The 16,895-nt window shown below is 52.0% G+C and overlaps 4 protein-coding genes across 4 annotated transcripts; 1 reads left to right on the forward strand and 3 right to left on the reverse strand.

The window, feature by feature from the left end:
* Positions 1-93: 93 nt before the first annotated feature.
* LOC117889887 lies at positions 94-669 on the reverse strand. Its single transcript, XM_034794396.1, has 3 exons — positions 631-669; positions 404-577; positions 94-348 (listed from the first exon to the last, which is right to left on the reverse strand). Exons 1-3 carry the CDS (start codon positions 667-669, stop codon positions 94-96), a joined length of 468 nt encoding a protein of 155 aa, XP_034650287.1.
* Positions 670-898: 229 nt separating this feature from the next.
* Positions 899-1,913, reverse strand: LOC117891005. Its single transcript, XM_034796162.1, has 3 exons — positions 1,772-1,913; positions 1,553-1,711; positions 899-1,492 (listed from the first exon to the last, which is right to left on the reverse strand). Exons 1-3 carry the CDS (start codon positions 1,850-1,852, stop codon positions 1,133-1,135), a joined length of 600 nt encoding a protein of 199 aa, XP_034652053.1. The 5' UTR covers positions 1,853-1,913; the 3' UTR covers positions 899-1,132.
* A 7-nt stretch (positions 1,914-1,920) lies between these two features.
* Positions 1,921-9,839, reverse strand: LOC117890998 (serine/threonine-protein kinase ATR). The gene is made up of 5 exons (XM_034796146.1): positions 9,539-9,839; positions 7,271-9,479; positions 6,919-7,212; positions 2,147-6,853; positions 1,921-2,084 (listed from the first exon to the last, which is right to left on the reverse strand). The coding sequence occupies exons 1-5, from the start codon at positions 9,763-9,765 to the stop codon at positions 1,959-1,961; spliced, it is 7,563 nt and encodes a 2,520-aa protein (XP_034652037.1). The 5' UTR covers positions 9,766-9,839; the 3' UTR covers positions 1,921-1,958.
* Positions 9,840-12,327: 2,488 nt separating this feature from the next.
* LOC117891003 (coiled-coil domain-containing protein 93) lies at positions 12,328-14,761 on the forward strand. The gene is made up of 7 exons (XM_034796160.1): positions 12,328-12,540; positions 12,599-12,807; positions 12,869-12,998; positions 13,055-13,354; positions 13,412-13,773; positions 13,839-13,952; positions 14,010-14,761. The coding sequence occupies exons 1-7, from the start codon at positions 12,457-12,459 to the stop codon at positions 14,596-14,598; spliced, it is 1,788 nt and encodes a 595-aa protein (XP_034652051.1). The 5' UTR covers positions 12,328-12,456; the 3' UTR covers positions 14,599-14,761.
* The last annotated feature ends 2,134 nt before the right edge of the window (positions 14,762-16,895 follow it).

A 16,895-nucleotide genomic window follows, 5' to 3' on the forward strand; every position in this document is an offset into this window, starting at 1 on the left:
CTTAAACTAATACTAAACATTACGTATATATATATAAATAAATATATATTTATTATAAACAATAAAATACAATTTTAAAAATTTAAAACCAATTTATTTCCCATTTTTAACGGGCACAATGACAGTTTGTGGAGCCCGGCTAGTGGTTCGGTCTGTTGGGTTCGTTCTATTTCGTTTGGGTATCACTGGCACCATGGCCTGCGCATTGAACTTAATCGAACCGATGGACTGTGGTGGCTTCTCTCTGTAGGTTTCAAATGGAAACAGAACAATTTGGTAGTCACCCAGTGGCAGCTTGACGGGCACAACACTCTCATCAATGAATATGCCGCGAGCAAACATGTGGCCCTGAAATTTAAACTCACACGTAACGAATCCCTAAGTTACATTTTTGAGTTCTTACCACAAATGGGCACGAGTGATTAAAGTTGGTATAACGCTTGAACAGACCCCACAAATATCTTCCATAGGGACTGTAATTTCTGCGCCCAATAATGTCGCACATATTAACCACAACATCCACCAAGAATGGCTGATATTTGTTGCTGTAGTCACGCTTAAAGACCTTTATGTGAACCTGCAAGGGGAGAGGTTAGACCTGTAGCTAGTTAGTAAGTGATTCCAGCTTACCGACATATTCCTCACTGGCTGCAGGAAATCCACATCCATCTGTGCCACTGCCAAGTTCCAGCTGATGGCTTTGAGCCTGCACGAGGCATTGGCAGTGAGCTTTGGCACGTCTGTGCATTCTATGTTTGTTGTTTTATAAACAATTTTGGGCTCACACCACTTAAGAGGGAGGATAAACAATCAAATTTACTTCATTTACAATATTTATAACGTTTTATTAACAATTTTTTTTACCATTTTCCAAATCAGCAGAAAGCCAATAAGAAATGCAAATAACAGACGCATGATGCCAACTAAAATGCGATCTAAATATACAATTCACATATAAATATTGAATTTCCACTTAAAAAGCAATTACAATTCTTGCAATTAAACGTTATTTAAATGCGCAATTGATTGTTGTTTACATTTAATTATACAATAAGTGGAGCAGCAGAGTTTTGGGTAACATTATAAATCGGTTAAAACCAAATTGAATCAACGACAAATAAAACAAACGAATTCAGTTCTTTTGTTTCTTCCTTATGACTGGTGTCATTGCCTGGACATACCACACAAAGCCACCGGCATGATCGGGCCGCTTGGCGGGATAGTTCTCCATAATGGTTATATTCGCTTTGTACAGGCCCAATGGACATATGGGCACATAGGACTCGTCCACGTAGGCGCCGCGTGCGATTAAATGACCAGCAAACGGGCAGGAATGATTGAAATTTGAAAACCGATTGGCAATCTTCATAAAAATAACGCCAAAGGGCATAAAGCTACGGCGGGATAGGATATCGCATAGGTTAACGATGGCGTCCACAAGAAATGGCTGATATTGGTTGCTGTAGTCCCGCTTGAAGATCTGAATGTGCACCTAAAAAGGAAGATATTTATATGGTAGTTTTCTGTGTTTTTGTGGGGTGACATCACTTACCGAAATATTGTGCAGTGGCTTCAGCAGATCCACGTCCATGTGGGCCACAGCTTTGTTCCAGTTGATGGGCTTTATGTAGCACACGGGATTGGCAGAGAAGGGAGCAACGCCCAAGCATTCGATATTCTTCATTTTATAAATCACAGACGGGTCACAGAGCTGTCCATAAATAAAAGGAATTTGAAGAATTAATTCTGTGCTAAGACGGGGAATACTTACCACCAATCCGCAGAGTACGGGCACCACAAGTGCCACGAGGTACATGGCCAGCAACTGCCAGCTAACTTCCCATTTTACCATCAATCCATTTTCAATCCCTTTTTAATTACTCTAGAAACAAATTAAAGCTTCATTCCCCCCCTGATCGGTGGTTGGTTCGACATGAATGACTTTTAGTGTAGACGCGTCAGAGGAACGCTCCCCAGCCAATGTACATGACAGCCAGATTGTCCAATTTGGTGGCTTCATCGATGAGAAAGTTGACCTGTCCCTCGGTGGACAGTGGAATGCTGTTGGCCATCTGGCGCTTAACCTGTAGGATAGCCAAAGATTAGACTGTGAAATTAAATCTGAAGTAGAATTTGTGTGGCTTACGTGTCCCTGCAGACGATCGGCAATTCGCTGCACATCGTTGGTGATCTTTGTGGTGGCGGCAGCGTTGCGGCTCTGCGCTCCCACATCGTAGACAAAGGGCCGCAGCATGGACATCAGTGTCTTGGCCTCCTGCTTGAGCAGCCTCAGCGTAATCTCGCAGCACTTGCGGTAGCTTCCCTCAACTCCAAGCGGCCCCATGGCCGCAATCATGTTCTGGGTGAGGCGGAATGGCACCATTTCGGGGTAGGTCAACAGTTCGCCCTGGTTGAAGAGGCAGTTGAAATCGACATGGACAGCGTCTCCGTTGCGCTCATCGAAGAGTATGTTCTCGCCGTGACGATCGCCCAGGCCGAGGATGTAGCCCACCATGGACATGACGGCCACGGTGCGGATGTATGTGTGTCGCGCCTCGTACCAGCTGTGGGGCGTGGCGAAGCGTTGACGCAGCCACACCTGGAACACGGGCGGATGGGCGGGCAGCAGCTGCTTGGTGAACACATCGCGCTTCTTCTCGATGGGATCGGTCAGGGGCAGGGCCAGCTGCTGCAGCTGCCGGCTGGACATGACCCGTCCCCGCTGCGCGTACAGCGCCATGCAGATGCTGCGATACGACGACAGATTGGGCAGCCACTCGACCAGGCCGCACTCCTCGTTGAACGGCAGCACGGCGTAGGTGCGTATGTGCAGGCGCCGCTGCCTGGCTGGAGCATTCTGGTGCAGATAACGCTTCACCAGGCCATTGAACTCCATCAGTCGTGCGTCGCGTCGCAGGTCGTCCTTGGGCTTCACCATCACATCGTACTCCTGCCCGTCGCTGCAGCGAATTGTCAGCTTCTTGGGCTTGGCCGCCGAGCGCAGGATTGTCACTTGCTCCAGGAAGCCGCTGATGTAGATCTGCTGATAGGGAAACCAGTTGACAGAGCTGCCGCTTGTCGACAGCGGGGACAGTGTCGCTGCGCTGGTCGACTCCAGGGAGAGTGGCATCGTGGGCTGCATGTACTTCTCGAAGGGCAGAAGGATGCTGGAGAAGTCCGGCTGGCTGCACAGCTTGGGCAGGCGCTTGTCCAGTTCGCTCAGCTTGTAGCTGCGATCCAGCGCGACATCCTTGTTGGTCAACTCGATCAGACGCTCCGTGAGGGAGTTGAAGTCGTGCAGGAGCTTCTGGAAGGCGGCGTTCTGCAGCCGGCCATCGGTGAGCACCAGCTTGCAGCGCTTGATCCTGTTGGCTGTGGCTGACTTGAAGTGCGGCAGCAGCATCCACAGCGACTGCTGCGGGTAGTCCTCCACGAGGCGGATGATCACATTGCGCAGCACACTGAACACCTCGGGCGTGGGATGGCAGAGGCGACTCAGCATCTGGGAGAAGACTGTGTAGAAAATGGGCGTGGGCAGGGCGGTGCAGCAGTTGCCCAGCAAGTCGTTCATTTTCTTCACGAGCTCTGGGTTGGTGGAGGACTCGGCCGTGTCCAGCCAGAGGCTGATCAAGCGGGGCATCGACTGGTACACGTGCTCCCGGCCATACCGCAGCGACTTGGCATAGTTGAGCATAATCTGGAGCAGCAGTTCGTCGCTCTCGTGGCTGGCCGGCGCACCCGACTTGCTGCTCCCAGCCTCGCGCATCTTCTCCAGGAACTGTGCCAGCTGCACGTGGCAGCCCTCCGACTGGCGGTGCACGGCAATGGCCTCGTGGAAGTAACGCAGAATGGCATCCGCGCACAGGTGCATCGACTCGGCATTGTACACGGCCTGCAGGTACTTGCCCTCGAAGTACAGATGCCGCTGCTCCTGCGACAGCTGCTTGGCATTGCCCTGGCACGACCCACGAATGATGGACAGCTGCTCCTCCAGGTAGTTCATGGCCATCACCTGATCGCCCTTCTGCCACAGCAGCCGCGCACGCTCCAGGAACAGGCCGCTGGGCTTGTAGTCCGCCGCCTTGAGTAGGTACAGTTGTGCCCGCTGCAGCTGGCCAGCATTCCGGTTGATCTGCGCACTGTTCAGCCAGAGACTGGCCAGCTCCGTCTGCAGATGCGGCTGCAGGTGTCGGCGATCCGCGAGGCGTTGCTGCAGCTCCGCCAGCAGATTGCGACGGAAGCTGTTGATGGGCTCCTGCACGCGCACCTGCGGCTGTATCACCTGCAGACGCGCATGCCAGTCCTCAAAGTACTCCCGCATCAGCTGCTCCTGCCGCTCCTCTGCACTCTCCCGCTGCAGCTGCTCCACCAGCTGCTGGCTGCACTGCAGCTCGTGGACGAGGTGAAGCTTCAGCACCGCATCGTAGGCATTCGCGTACGAGTGCTGCTGCACGGCGGAGCAACTGCGCAGCTGCTCCAGCACCGATGCCCGCATGCCGTCCAGCAGCGAGTCGAACTGCGGCCGCGTGGTCAGCGGCTGGCGCAGCGCCAGGCAGCCTTGGGCGCACTGTGCCGGCCAGTTGGAGGATGCTTTCCAATCGTCCAGCTCGTCGTAGCTGCCGAGACGCCAGAGCAGCTCCGCTTTGCACTCGCTGAAGCATTGCTCCGTGTACTGGTCCGAGAGACGCTGCCACAGGCCATCCGCAATCAGCTGAGCGGTCTTGGGCGTGTCCATCAGGTAGGCATCGATCATGGCGCGGATGTGCTCCGGCTGCAGGTTGTCCGTGCTGGACAGCAGCTGCTCGTAGCAGGTGATCATGTCCTGCTGCCGCTCCACCAAACGGTTCACCAGAATGTCCTGCGTGACGCTCATGTCGTAGCTGCGCGCCTGCACGGCGCCCTCCACGGAGTCCGAGTCCAGCAGCTTGCCGTAGACCTCGACGAGGAACGTAAACTGTTCCCGAATGCGCTTGGACTTGTCCTCACCCTCCTCCAGATAGCTCTCCAGGTAGCTCAGCGCACGCGCATACTCCCCGCAGTTGTAGCTGGCGCGGGAGACCAACAGCTTGGGTATCCGCCCGAGAAACTCGTGAATCTTCCCGTAGTTGGCATCCACATCCTGGGGCGGTCTGCCCGCAGTGCTGCGGCCGTGCATGCGCTGCCATTCGCGTAGCCAGCGCTGCAGGAAGTCCAGCAACTCCGCACAGAGCTTGCCAGCGAGACGAGGCACATGGCTGGAGTCCTCCTTCCGCTCGAGCACGCTGCCCGCTGGCTGCTTGACGCCTGCCGTGTACTTCTTCGACTCGAACATCTTGAAGGCGTTCTCCTTGACGGCGCCCAGCTCCTGCTGCGCCTTGGAGCTGGAGCTGGAGCTGGCACTCTCCTCGTTGGCCTGCAGCACGGCGAGGAACTCCTCCAGCATGTGCTGGCCCTGCTCCGCGTTGCACTCGAGGAGCGCGTGCAGCAGAACGTAGGGACAGAAGGTGCTCAGCATGTTGCCATCCCGCTTGATGCACGGCTTGTAGGAGCTGAGCAAGTGCCGCGTGTCCGCATTCTGGATGTAATCGATGAGGCGGCTGGCCCACACGAAGGCCCACTCCTCGTACGAGTTGTTGGAGTAATGGCTGCCAAAGATCGGCTGCTGCTGGCAGTTGCTCGCCCGCTGGCAGCTCGTGTAGCAGGACTGCAGCAGCGGCTCCATCACCTCGCGCATGCGCGCAGGCAGCGACTGCCAGAGGCGCACCTTCTTCTGCTCCTTGGGCGAGATGCCGCACACGGCGAGCGTCTCCTGGATGGCCAGCGAGAAGCTGTCCACGTGCTTTGTCTTCTGCTGGAACTGGTAGCCGCGGCACAGCGCAGTCAGCGCCAGCACCGCAAAGTCATCGGACATCACGGTCAGCGGCAGCGGCTGGGGGCTGTCAAAGTTGTAGTTGGACAGGAGGTAGCTGGCATCGATGGCTCCCAGCTCGCCCAGGCACTTGGCCGAGGCCAGCTGCAGCTGTCGGTCGTCGTGCTGGCAGCCGGCCATCAGCACGTTGACAATCTGCTCCAGCAGCGGCTCCAGCGGCAGTTCATTGAGTATCATTCGGTTGAGCTGCGTGCGACGGCGGCCAAAGAGTTCGCCCAAATGCTGCAGCCCGTAGACGCGCACCTGCAGGCACTCATCGACGATCTGCTTGTGCAGGAAGCGCAGCTGCTCGAGCAGCTGTGGCGGTGAGTGCGCCTCCTTCCCAGCCAAGTCTAGGTGGGAGGTGTGCCGCTTGATGCACTCGCGGATGTTCGGGGAAACGTTTTCCATGCGCTCGAGGAAGTACAGATCCGTGATGAAGTTGCCCAGCATCGAGGCATTGCGGAGGATCACAAATTCATACAAATCGTTCACTTGGTTGACGCTCTCCGCATCCTGCAGCAGCGGCTGCAGCGTGGCCACAATGCGGCCCAGGGAGGGGCCCAGCTCCTGGACATTCACCACATGCAGAAATATGTGCCAGATCTTCAGGCAGATGCGCTGCAGTCGCGGCTCCTGCAGCGTGTGCACAAAACTGAGCATGGCCATGATCTTGAAGCGGAACTGGGTGACATGTTTCGCGCCCACAAAGCGCATAATCTGACCCAGACTGTACAGCGTCTCCTCCTTGAGGGGCTTCTCGAAGGACGGCTCACTGAGGCAGCTCTCAAAGTAGGTGATGACGCCCAGGAATCGCTCGGCAATGAACGTGGCAAACTCTGCATTGGCCGACTGGCTGGACAGGGGCTGCTCGTTGCCCACGGACAGCTGCAGCAGGCTCTGGAATGATTTCATCACGAACGTGGGGTTGCGATTGAAGTAAATCAGCAGCTCGGCGACAGTTTGCTGTGGAAATTAAAGAAGGAAAATGTCAGCAGGGAAAGGGAGTAAGTGAGAGATCCAGCTCCCACCTTAACGTCCGCATTCATAAGCTCCTGCAGACTGGACTGCGTGCAGCTAACCACCAGCTGAATACAGCTATTGGACAGCTCTGGCTCTTCGGTGAGGTAAACGTGCGTGTACAGCCGCAGAAACGAGATGGTGAAGAGCGTGGCAATGGGTTTGCGCAGCTGCTTGGCTATCAGCACGAGTACGCCCTTGCAGCGCGGCTCCACGATGCAGTGCGGCAGCACCATGGCCGTCAGCAGGCGATGGTACTTGCAGGTGAACTCCTGCACGCACGAGAAGCCCAGCATTTTGGTGAGCTGCAAGAGAGAAATCGATAAAGAGTGTACCAAAAGAAGTGTTTCCCCATCTACTCACCGCTCGCAGGGAACGCGTGAAGCGCACTCCATCCGTTAGGTATGCGATGAGGGCAAGACGCACGGCCAGATCGAGGGCATCCCGCTTGTACCAGTTCCATAGGTTGACCGTCTGCAGGCCATGGCGTGCACACATCTCCGTGGCAGTCATCACAGCCTCCTGGGCCACGAGCGAGTGCGTGTGCACCAGGAAGAAGAAGGTCATCTTGAACCAGTGATAGAGCCAAATCTCATCAATGTCCGAGTGCGCACAGGAGATGATTATGCGCAGCAGGGCACGCTGCTCCAATTTGCTTTGCTCTGCGAGTGGCTTGGCCAGCATTTGCTTGATGGCATCGAGCATAAAGTGGCCCAGCTGTTGCATGAAGTCCGAAGACTTTGAGCTCAATGCGGGAACCAGCAGACTGAAGCTCTTCTCGCTCACTCCCTGCAGTCCCGCCTTCAGCAGGCGCAGGACCAGCTCGGGACTGACTCCGAGCACATCCAGGTGATGGGCAATGAACGAGGAATCCGCTTGGAAAAGCAAATCCTTGACAATCAGTTCGAGCGTGGCGCTGTTGAGTTCCAGATTCGTGGCGGCATTTGGCTTTGACTTGCCCAGAAAGAGGCCAGGCAGCTGTTCCGGCAGTGGCCGACACTGCGGGCAGTACAACTCCACGCGATCTTCCACCTTAAACGCACTCAGCTGGGAGCACAGTAGCAGGCGAATCACTTGACTCCGTGCAGACGGATGCCCAATGCAGGGCAGCGCCTTCAGCAGTTGCTCTGTCTTGAGGAAGCCCGAGAGATACAGCTGCGGCAGATACTGGCAGAAGGTCTCCTCGCTCCACTCAATGAGGCTCATGTATTGCTGGGCATAGAAGGACTGCAGCTGGGTGTGCGCACTCGATGGCGTCTCCAGGCGAACAGCGCACAGGTGCACCAATCCCTCGAACAAATGCCGCTGGAGAATGGCCAGCAGTTGCTGCTGCATTTGCGGCTTCAGTGAGTGGCGTATGCAGGCGACCTGCATCAGCAGTGCGCAGATCTCGAGGTATAGCTGCAGCTCTTCAGCGCTGGAGCGGCGCCTGGACTCCTGACAAACCAAATGCGTTGAGAGCTGATTCCAGTTGATGTCCATCTCCCTGGGCAGTTCATACAGCAGGGGGAACGTCGCCAGCATCGCCATATCCAGCTTGTCTTTACCTTCCATCATCTTTTGTTGGTTCTGCCACAGTAGGAGCTGCTCTAACTGCTTGAAGGCTCGCAGTATGGCAACCATTTCGCGCCAGTCGTCTGCTTGGTGCTGGTTCTGCGGCAGCAGCTGGGAGAGCGACAGCGTCAAGGCCTGAACGATGGACGAGCGCATTTCGGGCTGCTTCCCTGCCAGCAGCGCCAACAGTGGCAGCAGCTGTGCGGGATGCGAGCGCCAGTGGCTCATCAAGAGCTCCTTCAGCAGCAACAGTTGCTCCATCGAAGACACCGAACTATCCTCCAGCAGGCCTTGCACGTAATCGCTCTGACACTGCAGCAATCCCTCGTCGATTTGCAGGTTCTTGGACAAGCACAGAATCTCATTTAGGAGCAGAAAACTCTGATGCAGGGCCTCGCGGCCACGCAGCTGCAGCACAAGCAACAGTTGGCGAGTGCAGACATCGAGTCGTTTCAGCTCCTGCTGGCTCATGCAAACCATTTCCAGCCACTTGCCAGCCATGGACCACATCATGGTGATAGCCTCCAGTGTCAGCTGCGCGTAGTGCGCCACATCGGGATTGGACACCCAGCTCTGGGAGGACTGAGACTTCAACACGCCGTGGCAGTAGTCCAGGCTGGCCAGCTTCGTGTCCATGTCGCACTCCTTGAGGATGAGCAGCGCCTGCTGCAGGCTGCCCGAGAATATGTCGCCATGTGTGGCATCTCCAATGTGGTGCGCGTGTTGCAGTATCGCCATCAAACTCTTGGCATAAGCATCCGCTGTGTCCACCGACAGCTGGATGTCCTCGAATGCGCACTGGGGATCGAATTCCAGCAGAGGAGCGGCATCGCACGTGAATATCCGCAGGGTAAGTGTCTTATTGTTCCTCGCAGACCCTTCGCTGTAGTCAAGTGCACTCAATTGCACATGAATCTCCTGCAGGGCCTCCACATAGGCCTTCACCAGGCGCTCGTACAGCTTCGGATGATTCGAGCAGCAGGAGCTAATAATTTTCCTCTGCAGATTGAGGCACCGACTGTGGTGAAATAGTATTGTAGATTCCTCAAGTGTAGATCATTGTATTGCACATCTTACCTGCCTTCAGCACTCTCGCCCAAGCACTTGGCTAGTTTGTTCAGCAGCCACAGCAGAAATGTGTCTTGGAATTTGTTGTTTAGCTCGCGGACCAGCGAGCAACTGATGAGACTCGGCTCCTGGCACAGTATGTCCTCAATGACTGTGTACGCCTGCGACAAGTTGCCTTCGTTCCTATTCACCAGATTATACAGCAGCTTCCACATTTCCTTGCGATGGTTCGCCATTTCGCCAAATATATTTAAAAATCAGCAAAATCATCAAAAAAGCAAAAGACCGGCAAAACAGAGCGACCGCGGATATCGATAAAATATACCAATATATATTTTCTCATTTTTTTTTAACATACCGCAGTGCTGTGGCAGCGTTGCCAGATTAATGTGATTCGCGGCGCCTATCGTTGTATCGGTTTATTGTACGCATCGTTGGGAATATCGGTAATTTTAAGCTGTTTTATTTTTCTTGTGCTTCCTCTTGGGTCGCATAATCTCCCAATACCAGTTAACAGTGCCATAGTTTGCTTTGCTTCCTCCAGGATGGGTTTCCAGGAATGTGATGGCTACCCAGTAGACACCCAATGGAATGGATGATGGCAGATTGCTGGCCTCAAACACCATGTCGCGAGCAAAGAGATGACCCTGAAAAAAGTTTAGTGTGGAGTTATCCCGTACACTGGGGTGAATTATTTGCTGCTAGTTACAGTAAAAGGACACGAGTGATTGGCATTCGTGAACTTTTTCAATGTTCTCCACATCACTAGGCCGTAGGGTATAAAAGACTTCCCAGCTATCAGATCGCACGCCTTAAACGAAATATTGACCAGAAATGGTTTATACTGGTCGTTATAGTCCTTTTTATGAAACTTTATATGCACCTGCAAGTAGATGTCTCTTCTCAGATACAATTCGATAGAGAAGAGTAGATTTTAACTTACGATTGGATTCCTCAGCGGTTCTATGAGATGACAGTCCATTTGGACAAGCGATTTCTCCCAGCCCAAGTCTTTGACGTAGCATGTGACATTTTCCACAAACTTTGGATTGGGTTTGCAATCCATTTTTGTGGATTTAAGTACCAAATCGGATGCACATCCCTGTTGGTATGTGTCAGAATCAGACAGATTCAATGAGTGGAAATATAATTTATATTACCCTGGAAAAAACCAGCAACAAGCAGAAAAGAACCTTCATCTTCACAAGCAAACTAGTAACTGAAAGGGCAAACTTTTAGCCCTAACTGGGTTCTAGCCTAACGATCTAATGACTTAATAACAAGTCAAAATTTTCCACTCATAATTAGAGTGATAATCTACCCATTTCCAGCCATTTTCCATCCATGGACCACATCATGGTGGTTGCCTAAGTGTCAGGTGAGCGTAATGCGCCATACTGGGATTGAACTTCCAGCTGTGGGAGAGCTGAGACTTCAACACGCCGTGGCAGTAGTTGCTGCTTGCCAGCTTCGTGTGCATGTCGCGCTCCTTGGGGATGAACAGCGCCTTCTCCCGAACCAGTGAGCAACTGATAGCTTATAATATTTCAAATATACCGCACTGCAGCACATTGTAGCAGCGCTGCCAGATGAATGTAATTCGCGGCGCCTATCGTTATGTCGTACGAATCGTTAAGAATATCGGTTAATTCAACCTGTTTTATTTTTCTTGGGCTTCCTCTTGGATCGCATAATCTCCCAATACCAATTAACAGTGCCATAGTTCGCTTTGCTTCCTCCAGCATAGTTTTCCAGGAATGTAATGGATACCCAGTAGTCACCCAATGGGATGGAGGATGGTAAATTGTTTGCCTCAAACACCAAGTCGCGAGCGAAGAGATGACCCTGAAAATAGTTCAGTGCGGAAATATGTACTATCCATAGGGTGAGTTCTGTACTGCTACTTACAACAAAAGGACAAGTGTGGTTGGCGTTCGTGAACATTTGCAATGTTCTCCACATCACTAGGCCGTAGGGCAGGAAAGTCTTTCCAGCTATCAGATCGCACACGTTAAACGGAACGTTCACTAGAAATGGTTTATATTGATCTGTGTAGTCCTTTTTATGCAACTTTATATGCGTCTGCAAGTAGATGTCTCTTTTCAGATATTATTCGCTTAAAAATTGTATACTTCCACTTACAGTAGGATTCCTCAACGGTTCTAAAAGAGTACAATCCATTTGAACGTGCGATTTGTCCCCACCCAAGTCCTTGACGTAGCATGTAACATTGTCGACATACTTCGGATTGGCTTTGCAATCCATTTTTGTGGATTTGAGTATCAAATCGGAAGTGGATCCCTGTCAGAGTGTGTCCTTGGAGTTAGATTGATATAATTAGTGGAAAAATATTAGATTTTACCCTTGCGAAAACCAGCAACAAGCAGATAAGAACAATCATTGTCTCATGCAAACTAGAAACTGAAAGAGCCAACTTTTAACATTCATATTTTTTTAGCCTAGTGAACTAATGACTTAATAATGAGTCCAAACTTTCCACTCATAAGTACAGTGCTTATCAATTTCAATATCAGTGTAGTTCAGCAGACCGAAAAGCTGTACGATTCTGTTGAAAGATACAATCATAGCTTGGAGCTCTTGTGGCCTACGGCACAGACATTGATTGCATGCTGCAAATCCATGTTCACATGGAGAAACTAATTTTAAAATTTATTAAACGCGGGCGACATGAACAATTAATGGTGCTGCCATACATTGATGGGTGTTAAAGTATCGAATGCCAGAAACGGTGGTACCGCATATCGATACGATATCCAATCGTTATCGTTCACCAGTTTGTTGACATTTTGCTGTTGCTGTTTTTCTAAGCTCTTTCTGTTAATTCGCTGAATTTTCTTATTTGTGGGAGGAGCTCCGCCTCGTTTGGAAGAATTCAAGTTCCGTGGCGACGGCCAGCTTAATGGTTCATGGCTAACCGCGATGTATTCTCCAAAATCCTGCCAAATGTCAAGTTGGCCACTCGCTACGATGAAGACGGACGCGAAGTTCAGGTAAGTTCTAAACTTGCAGCAATGACTCCTCGTAATGCTCGTTCTTGTTGTTGTTTAGGTGGAGCGACGCGAGGATTCCGATGCAACAGCAAAGGAGCAGGATACATTCGATATACTCGTAGCCGCCGGCTACTATCGCGCCCGCATCAAGGGCCTGTCCGCCTTCGACAAGGTTGTGGGCGGCATGACTTGGTGCATCGAATGCTGCGACTATGACGTGGATGTGGATCTGCTCTTTCACGAGAGCCTATCGATTGGACAGAAAATGTAAGGCAGTAACCCTCAGAATTTCATGGGACACACTGTGATCTTTCGAGTATATTTGCAGAGCTCTCGTGGAGAAGATTGTTGCGGTGCTGATCGATATGAAGTGTCCACATACCTTGGAGCCGCATCAGGTGCAGGGTCTGGAGTTTCTTGCCATTCATCCCGTCATCCAGTGGCTAGTGAAGACCTCCGTAAGCGACTTTTGCAGCGATCTGTGCACGACTTTAAAGAAGTCTTCCCTTTGCAGGTGGAAAATCGTGCAGTGCGCGGCCAGCGCTTGAAGAGATTTGCCATTGGGGAGTTCCACAATCATTATCAGTATAAGAGCGACAGGGATAATCTTACCAAAATACGTTTGGCCTCCGCCAACATAAAGAACATTCAGGAACTCTACAGTCCATTTAGGATGTACAAACGCCAGGAGGCCGCTGACGATGATGAAGTTACGCGGGTGCGCCTCACGCTGCTCGAGTACGGAGATCCAGGGCCGATGTTCAAGGCAAGCACAGGCCGCAAGGCAGCGTCGGGCGAAGAAGAGGGAGATCAGGTGAGATCGAAGGAAATATTTGAGTTGAATTTTGTTGTAAAATGACTTCCCTAACAGATGGAGCAACTGGAGCAGTACCTGCGCAGCTTATCGCTGGCAAAGGATGAATTTTCTGGCACTCAGAAACGCATAGATCTGGACCCTACGGCGCGGCATGCCCTGCAGCAGCACTATGCGGAGTTTAAGCTTGAAATGGAAACGGATACTCAGGAACTGAAGGCACAAAATCAACAGAAGCGCCTGGAGGCAGCCAAGATTGCCCTGGAGCACAAGGTGAAGCGCTTCTGCAAGGATAACGAGCAACTGGCCGAGGCGGAAAAGGAGCAGAGTCAGAAAACAGGCGAAAAGGAGGAGCAGCTGCAGGCGCTAAATGCGGAACTGAAGGCGCACAAGGAAACGGAAGAGAGTGCGGATCCAAAGTGAGTTTGGAGAGTGTGTTGGCTGGTGGTTTCTGTTAATTAATGTTCCCTGGTTATCTCTTCAGGCTGCTGGAAAAGGTGCAGACTCTGCTGAGGCAGCACGATGAGCTGAAGAAGAGCGAAGCGGAATTCAAGGAGTCCTGCAGAACGGATTTGGCCCAGCTACAGCAGCAGATTGAGTAAGTTTTGATGCCATTCAAGTGTAAGGCAACTAAAGGAAATCTATTTCTCCACAGCGAATTGGAAGCCTTCAGTGCGCAGGATGCGGAGGCGCAGGCAGCTGCCTTGGCGGGGGAGGAGAAGCGCCTCAAGGATCTGCGACTGCAGCTGGCCAAGCGAAATCGCGGCATCGTGGCCATTGAACGCAAGCTGGACGCAATACCCGACCGCACAGAGCTGGCCCAGTACCAGCGACGCTTCCACGAGCTGTACAACGAAATGAGTGCCAAGCACTTGGAGACAAAGCAATATTACATACTGTACAACACGCTGAACGACAAGAAGCGCTACCTGGAGAAGGAGCTGACGATGCTGAACTCCATCTGCGAGGCCTACAACGAGGGCATGATGAGTCCCCATGGCAGGGAGGACTTTATACGCCAGTTCGAGACGATCGTCGATGGGGTGAAGAGTGCCCAGGACAAGGTGCGTCACAAGTACAACGAGGAGCGCATGCGGCGCGACGAGCTCAACGAGGAGCTGCAGTCCCTGCTCGAGCTGCAGCGCCAGTACGCCTCGGCCGTGAAGCAACTGACACGCGAGTGCCAGCGCTGCGACCAGCTGCAGCAGCAACTCAAGTCAATTAGAAGCAGGACGCAGTCGTAGCCCCCCAGCAATATGACATTTAATTATGGCTAATCCTTGTGGCAGCCACTGCGTGCCGACGAACGACGACCGACTATCATTCCTCCCAACCGAGAAGGGCCTCGCGCAATTACTTAGTAAAGTTGTTCAATAAATTATGTCTCCGTAATTGTAGTGCCATTATCTGGGAATTCGTTTGCTGACTGAGTGGACCCCAAGGATTGCCCCCACAGGGTGCGGGATCAAGTGCTGCCCCATTTGTCATGCTTAACTTTAACCTTTGGCAGTTTCATATCTGCCCCGACAGACCGCTCTCTTTACATGTGTATTTATGTAACTTTGGGTGCCTGCTCCTGGGTCAGCGCAGTTTATTTTCATGTGGAGGTGGAGCTGGAGCTGGAGCTGGATCATCTGGCATGCAGCGAATGGCATTTGCATATCTGCAGGGGTAGAGCAATGCAAATTGCCACCACAACAGCTCGCCCTCTCGCTCCCTTTCAATTCATTCCATTCAATTTGATTCTCCAATTAATATGCGGGCCGCTTAGTGCCACGCAGCGCAATCAGAGCCACTTCAGAAGGAGAGACAGCGAGTGTGGCATGCCCCAGCTGACTGTGCTCTCTGTTAATTAATGTCCTTGCACCTTAACATTGAATTCAAGCTGAGCAATTGCAATTACACTTTATTGCGTGGCAATCAATTCCATTCAACAAGTGACATTGAGACAGAGAAATACTTTCCTAGCTGACCCTCCGCACCTGCTGGCTCCCTCCCGACTTAGCCTTCGTCCAGCTTCAATGAGAAATTTTCAGCATACATACAGGACAAATATTTAAAGCGAAACCAAACAATGTGGTGTGGTTGGATTGAGCCATGAGCAAGACACTCGATAGAGTCCTTGACAGAGGGACTTGACTTGGCTCCTGGTGTCCATTGTGATAATGAGAAGGAGCGCCGTGCCGAGATGTGCCCGTGCCCTGCTCTGCCTTATCACACTGTGAACACACCACACATGAGTACATCACACACACACTTGCATATGTACGCTTGGAGCGCCCAGCCAGGCATGTCGTGGAGTGGGAGTTGGTGTCGCGTTGGAGGTCGAAGTTCCATGACTTTTCCCTTCGGCAAAAGTGAAAGGAAAGGCCATGGGGGCTCGAGATCCCGCGTTTCCTCATTTATATTTGCTCTGGCATTTGCACCCACACCCCACACACGCACACACACACACACACACACAAGGCACAACAAAGCAAAGAGAGGGAGAAACACACACACATGATAGGAGCGGAGCGAAGCCGAGCCGAGCATAAGCCTTGACAAAAGTCAATCAGCATATTTGCTCGATTGGGAGGGATCCGGGGAGGAAAGAGCATGCCAAGCGGATAATCGATTCATTCGAAATGTGTTTGAATAACAAATTACTGGAAGTTGTGAATGCGAAAGTCATTGTAGCACACAAACCCAAAGGGAGTGTATGCGGGTGGGTAAATGGAAACGTTTTTGGGCTGTCAATGTCGCCAGATTTCGCTGGATATGTCTCTGCATGCTGTGACAGGATGTCGACGGCACGTATGACTGTCTGCAGCGTGAACCACTTGTTGGCTTGGCTGGCTTGGCTTTTGGTGACTGAACTTTCATCTCGAACTATTGAACTTTGGTGGGCACAAACAATGAACTGGCAACCCAACCCCCTCCAGTATCCGTGTGCAAAAAGCAATAATACTCAGCCGCAGATGTTAGTTTGTGCGGCAGAAGGAAGGGGCAACCACAGAAGAGAACTTTAATCGTATTTCCGAGCCATTTAAATACTCACCCTGACGCGAAGGCTGCTTCGATTTTGGGCAAATGTCAGTGCACCTCTGGTAAACAAAGAGTGGAGTGCCCTCAGGCTGTGGCATCCACATGACAACATATGCCGCAGACAAGTTTAAATCAAGCCACAGTAAAACATGCATTAATCAACTTCAGCAATGAACCAAAGTGCCCCCAAAGAGCAGCAACAGGACTCGACCCTAATCTGCCCCACTCCCCGCCACGCTGCCATCAATTTGTCAATGTGTCACATGCGGAGCGGCGGTCTATGATCGGCCGAAAGGAGCATTCGTTCGGAGCATTGATTTAATTAATTTATGTTGTCCTCACGGCCCTGGCAACAGCCGACGCCAGCGGACGCTAGAACCGCCACAGGGGTGGCAACTCTGGCCAGCATCTTCCATTCAACAGGTCTGCCGCCAGCTTCCGTCGTGCAGGCAGGGAGCTTTCGGCGAAAGCTCGCACACGCAGGCATGAATGAAAAGCGTCGCTGGACAAACAA

The sequence above is a fragment of the Drosophila subobscura genome, chromosome E, assembly GCF_008121235.1.
Source record: "Drosophila subobscura isolate 14011-0131.10 chromosome E, UCBerk_Dsub_1.0, whole genome shotgun sequence".
Taxonomy (NCBI): domain Eukaryota; kingdom Metazoa; phylum Arthropoda; class Insecta; order Diptera; family Drosophilidae; genus Drosophila; species Drosophila subobscura.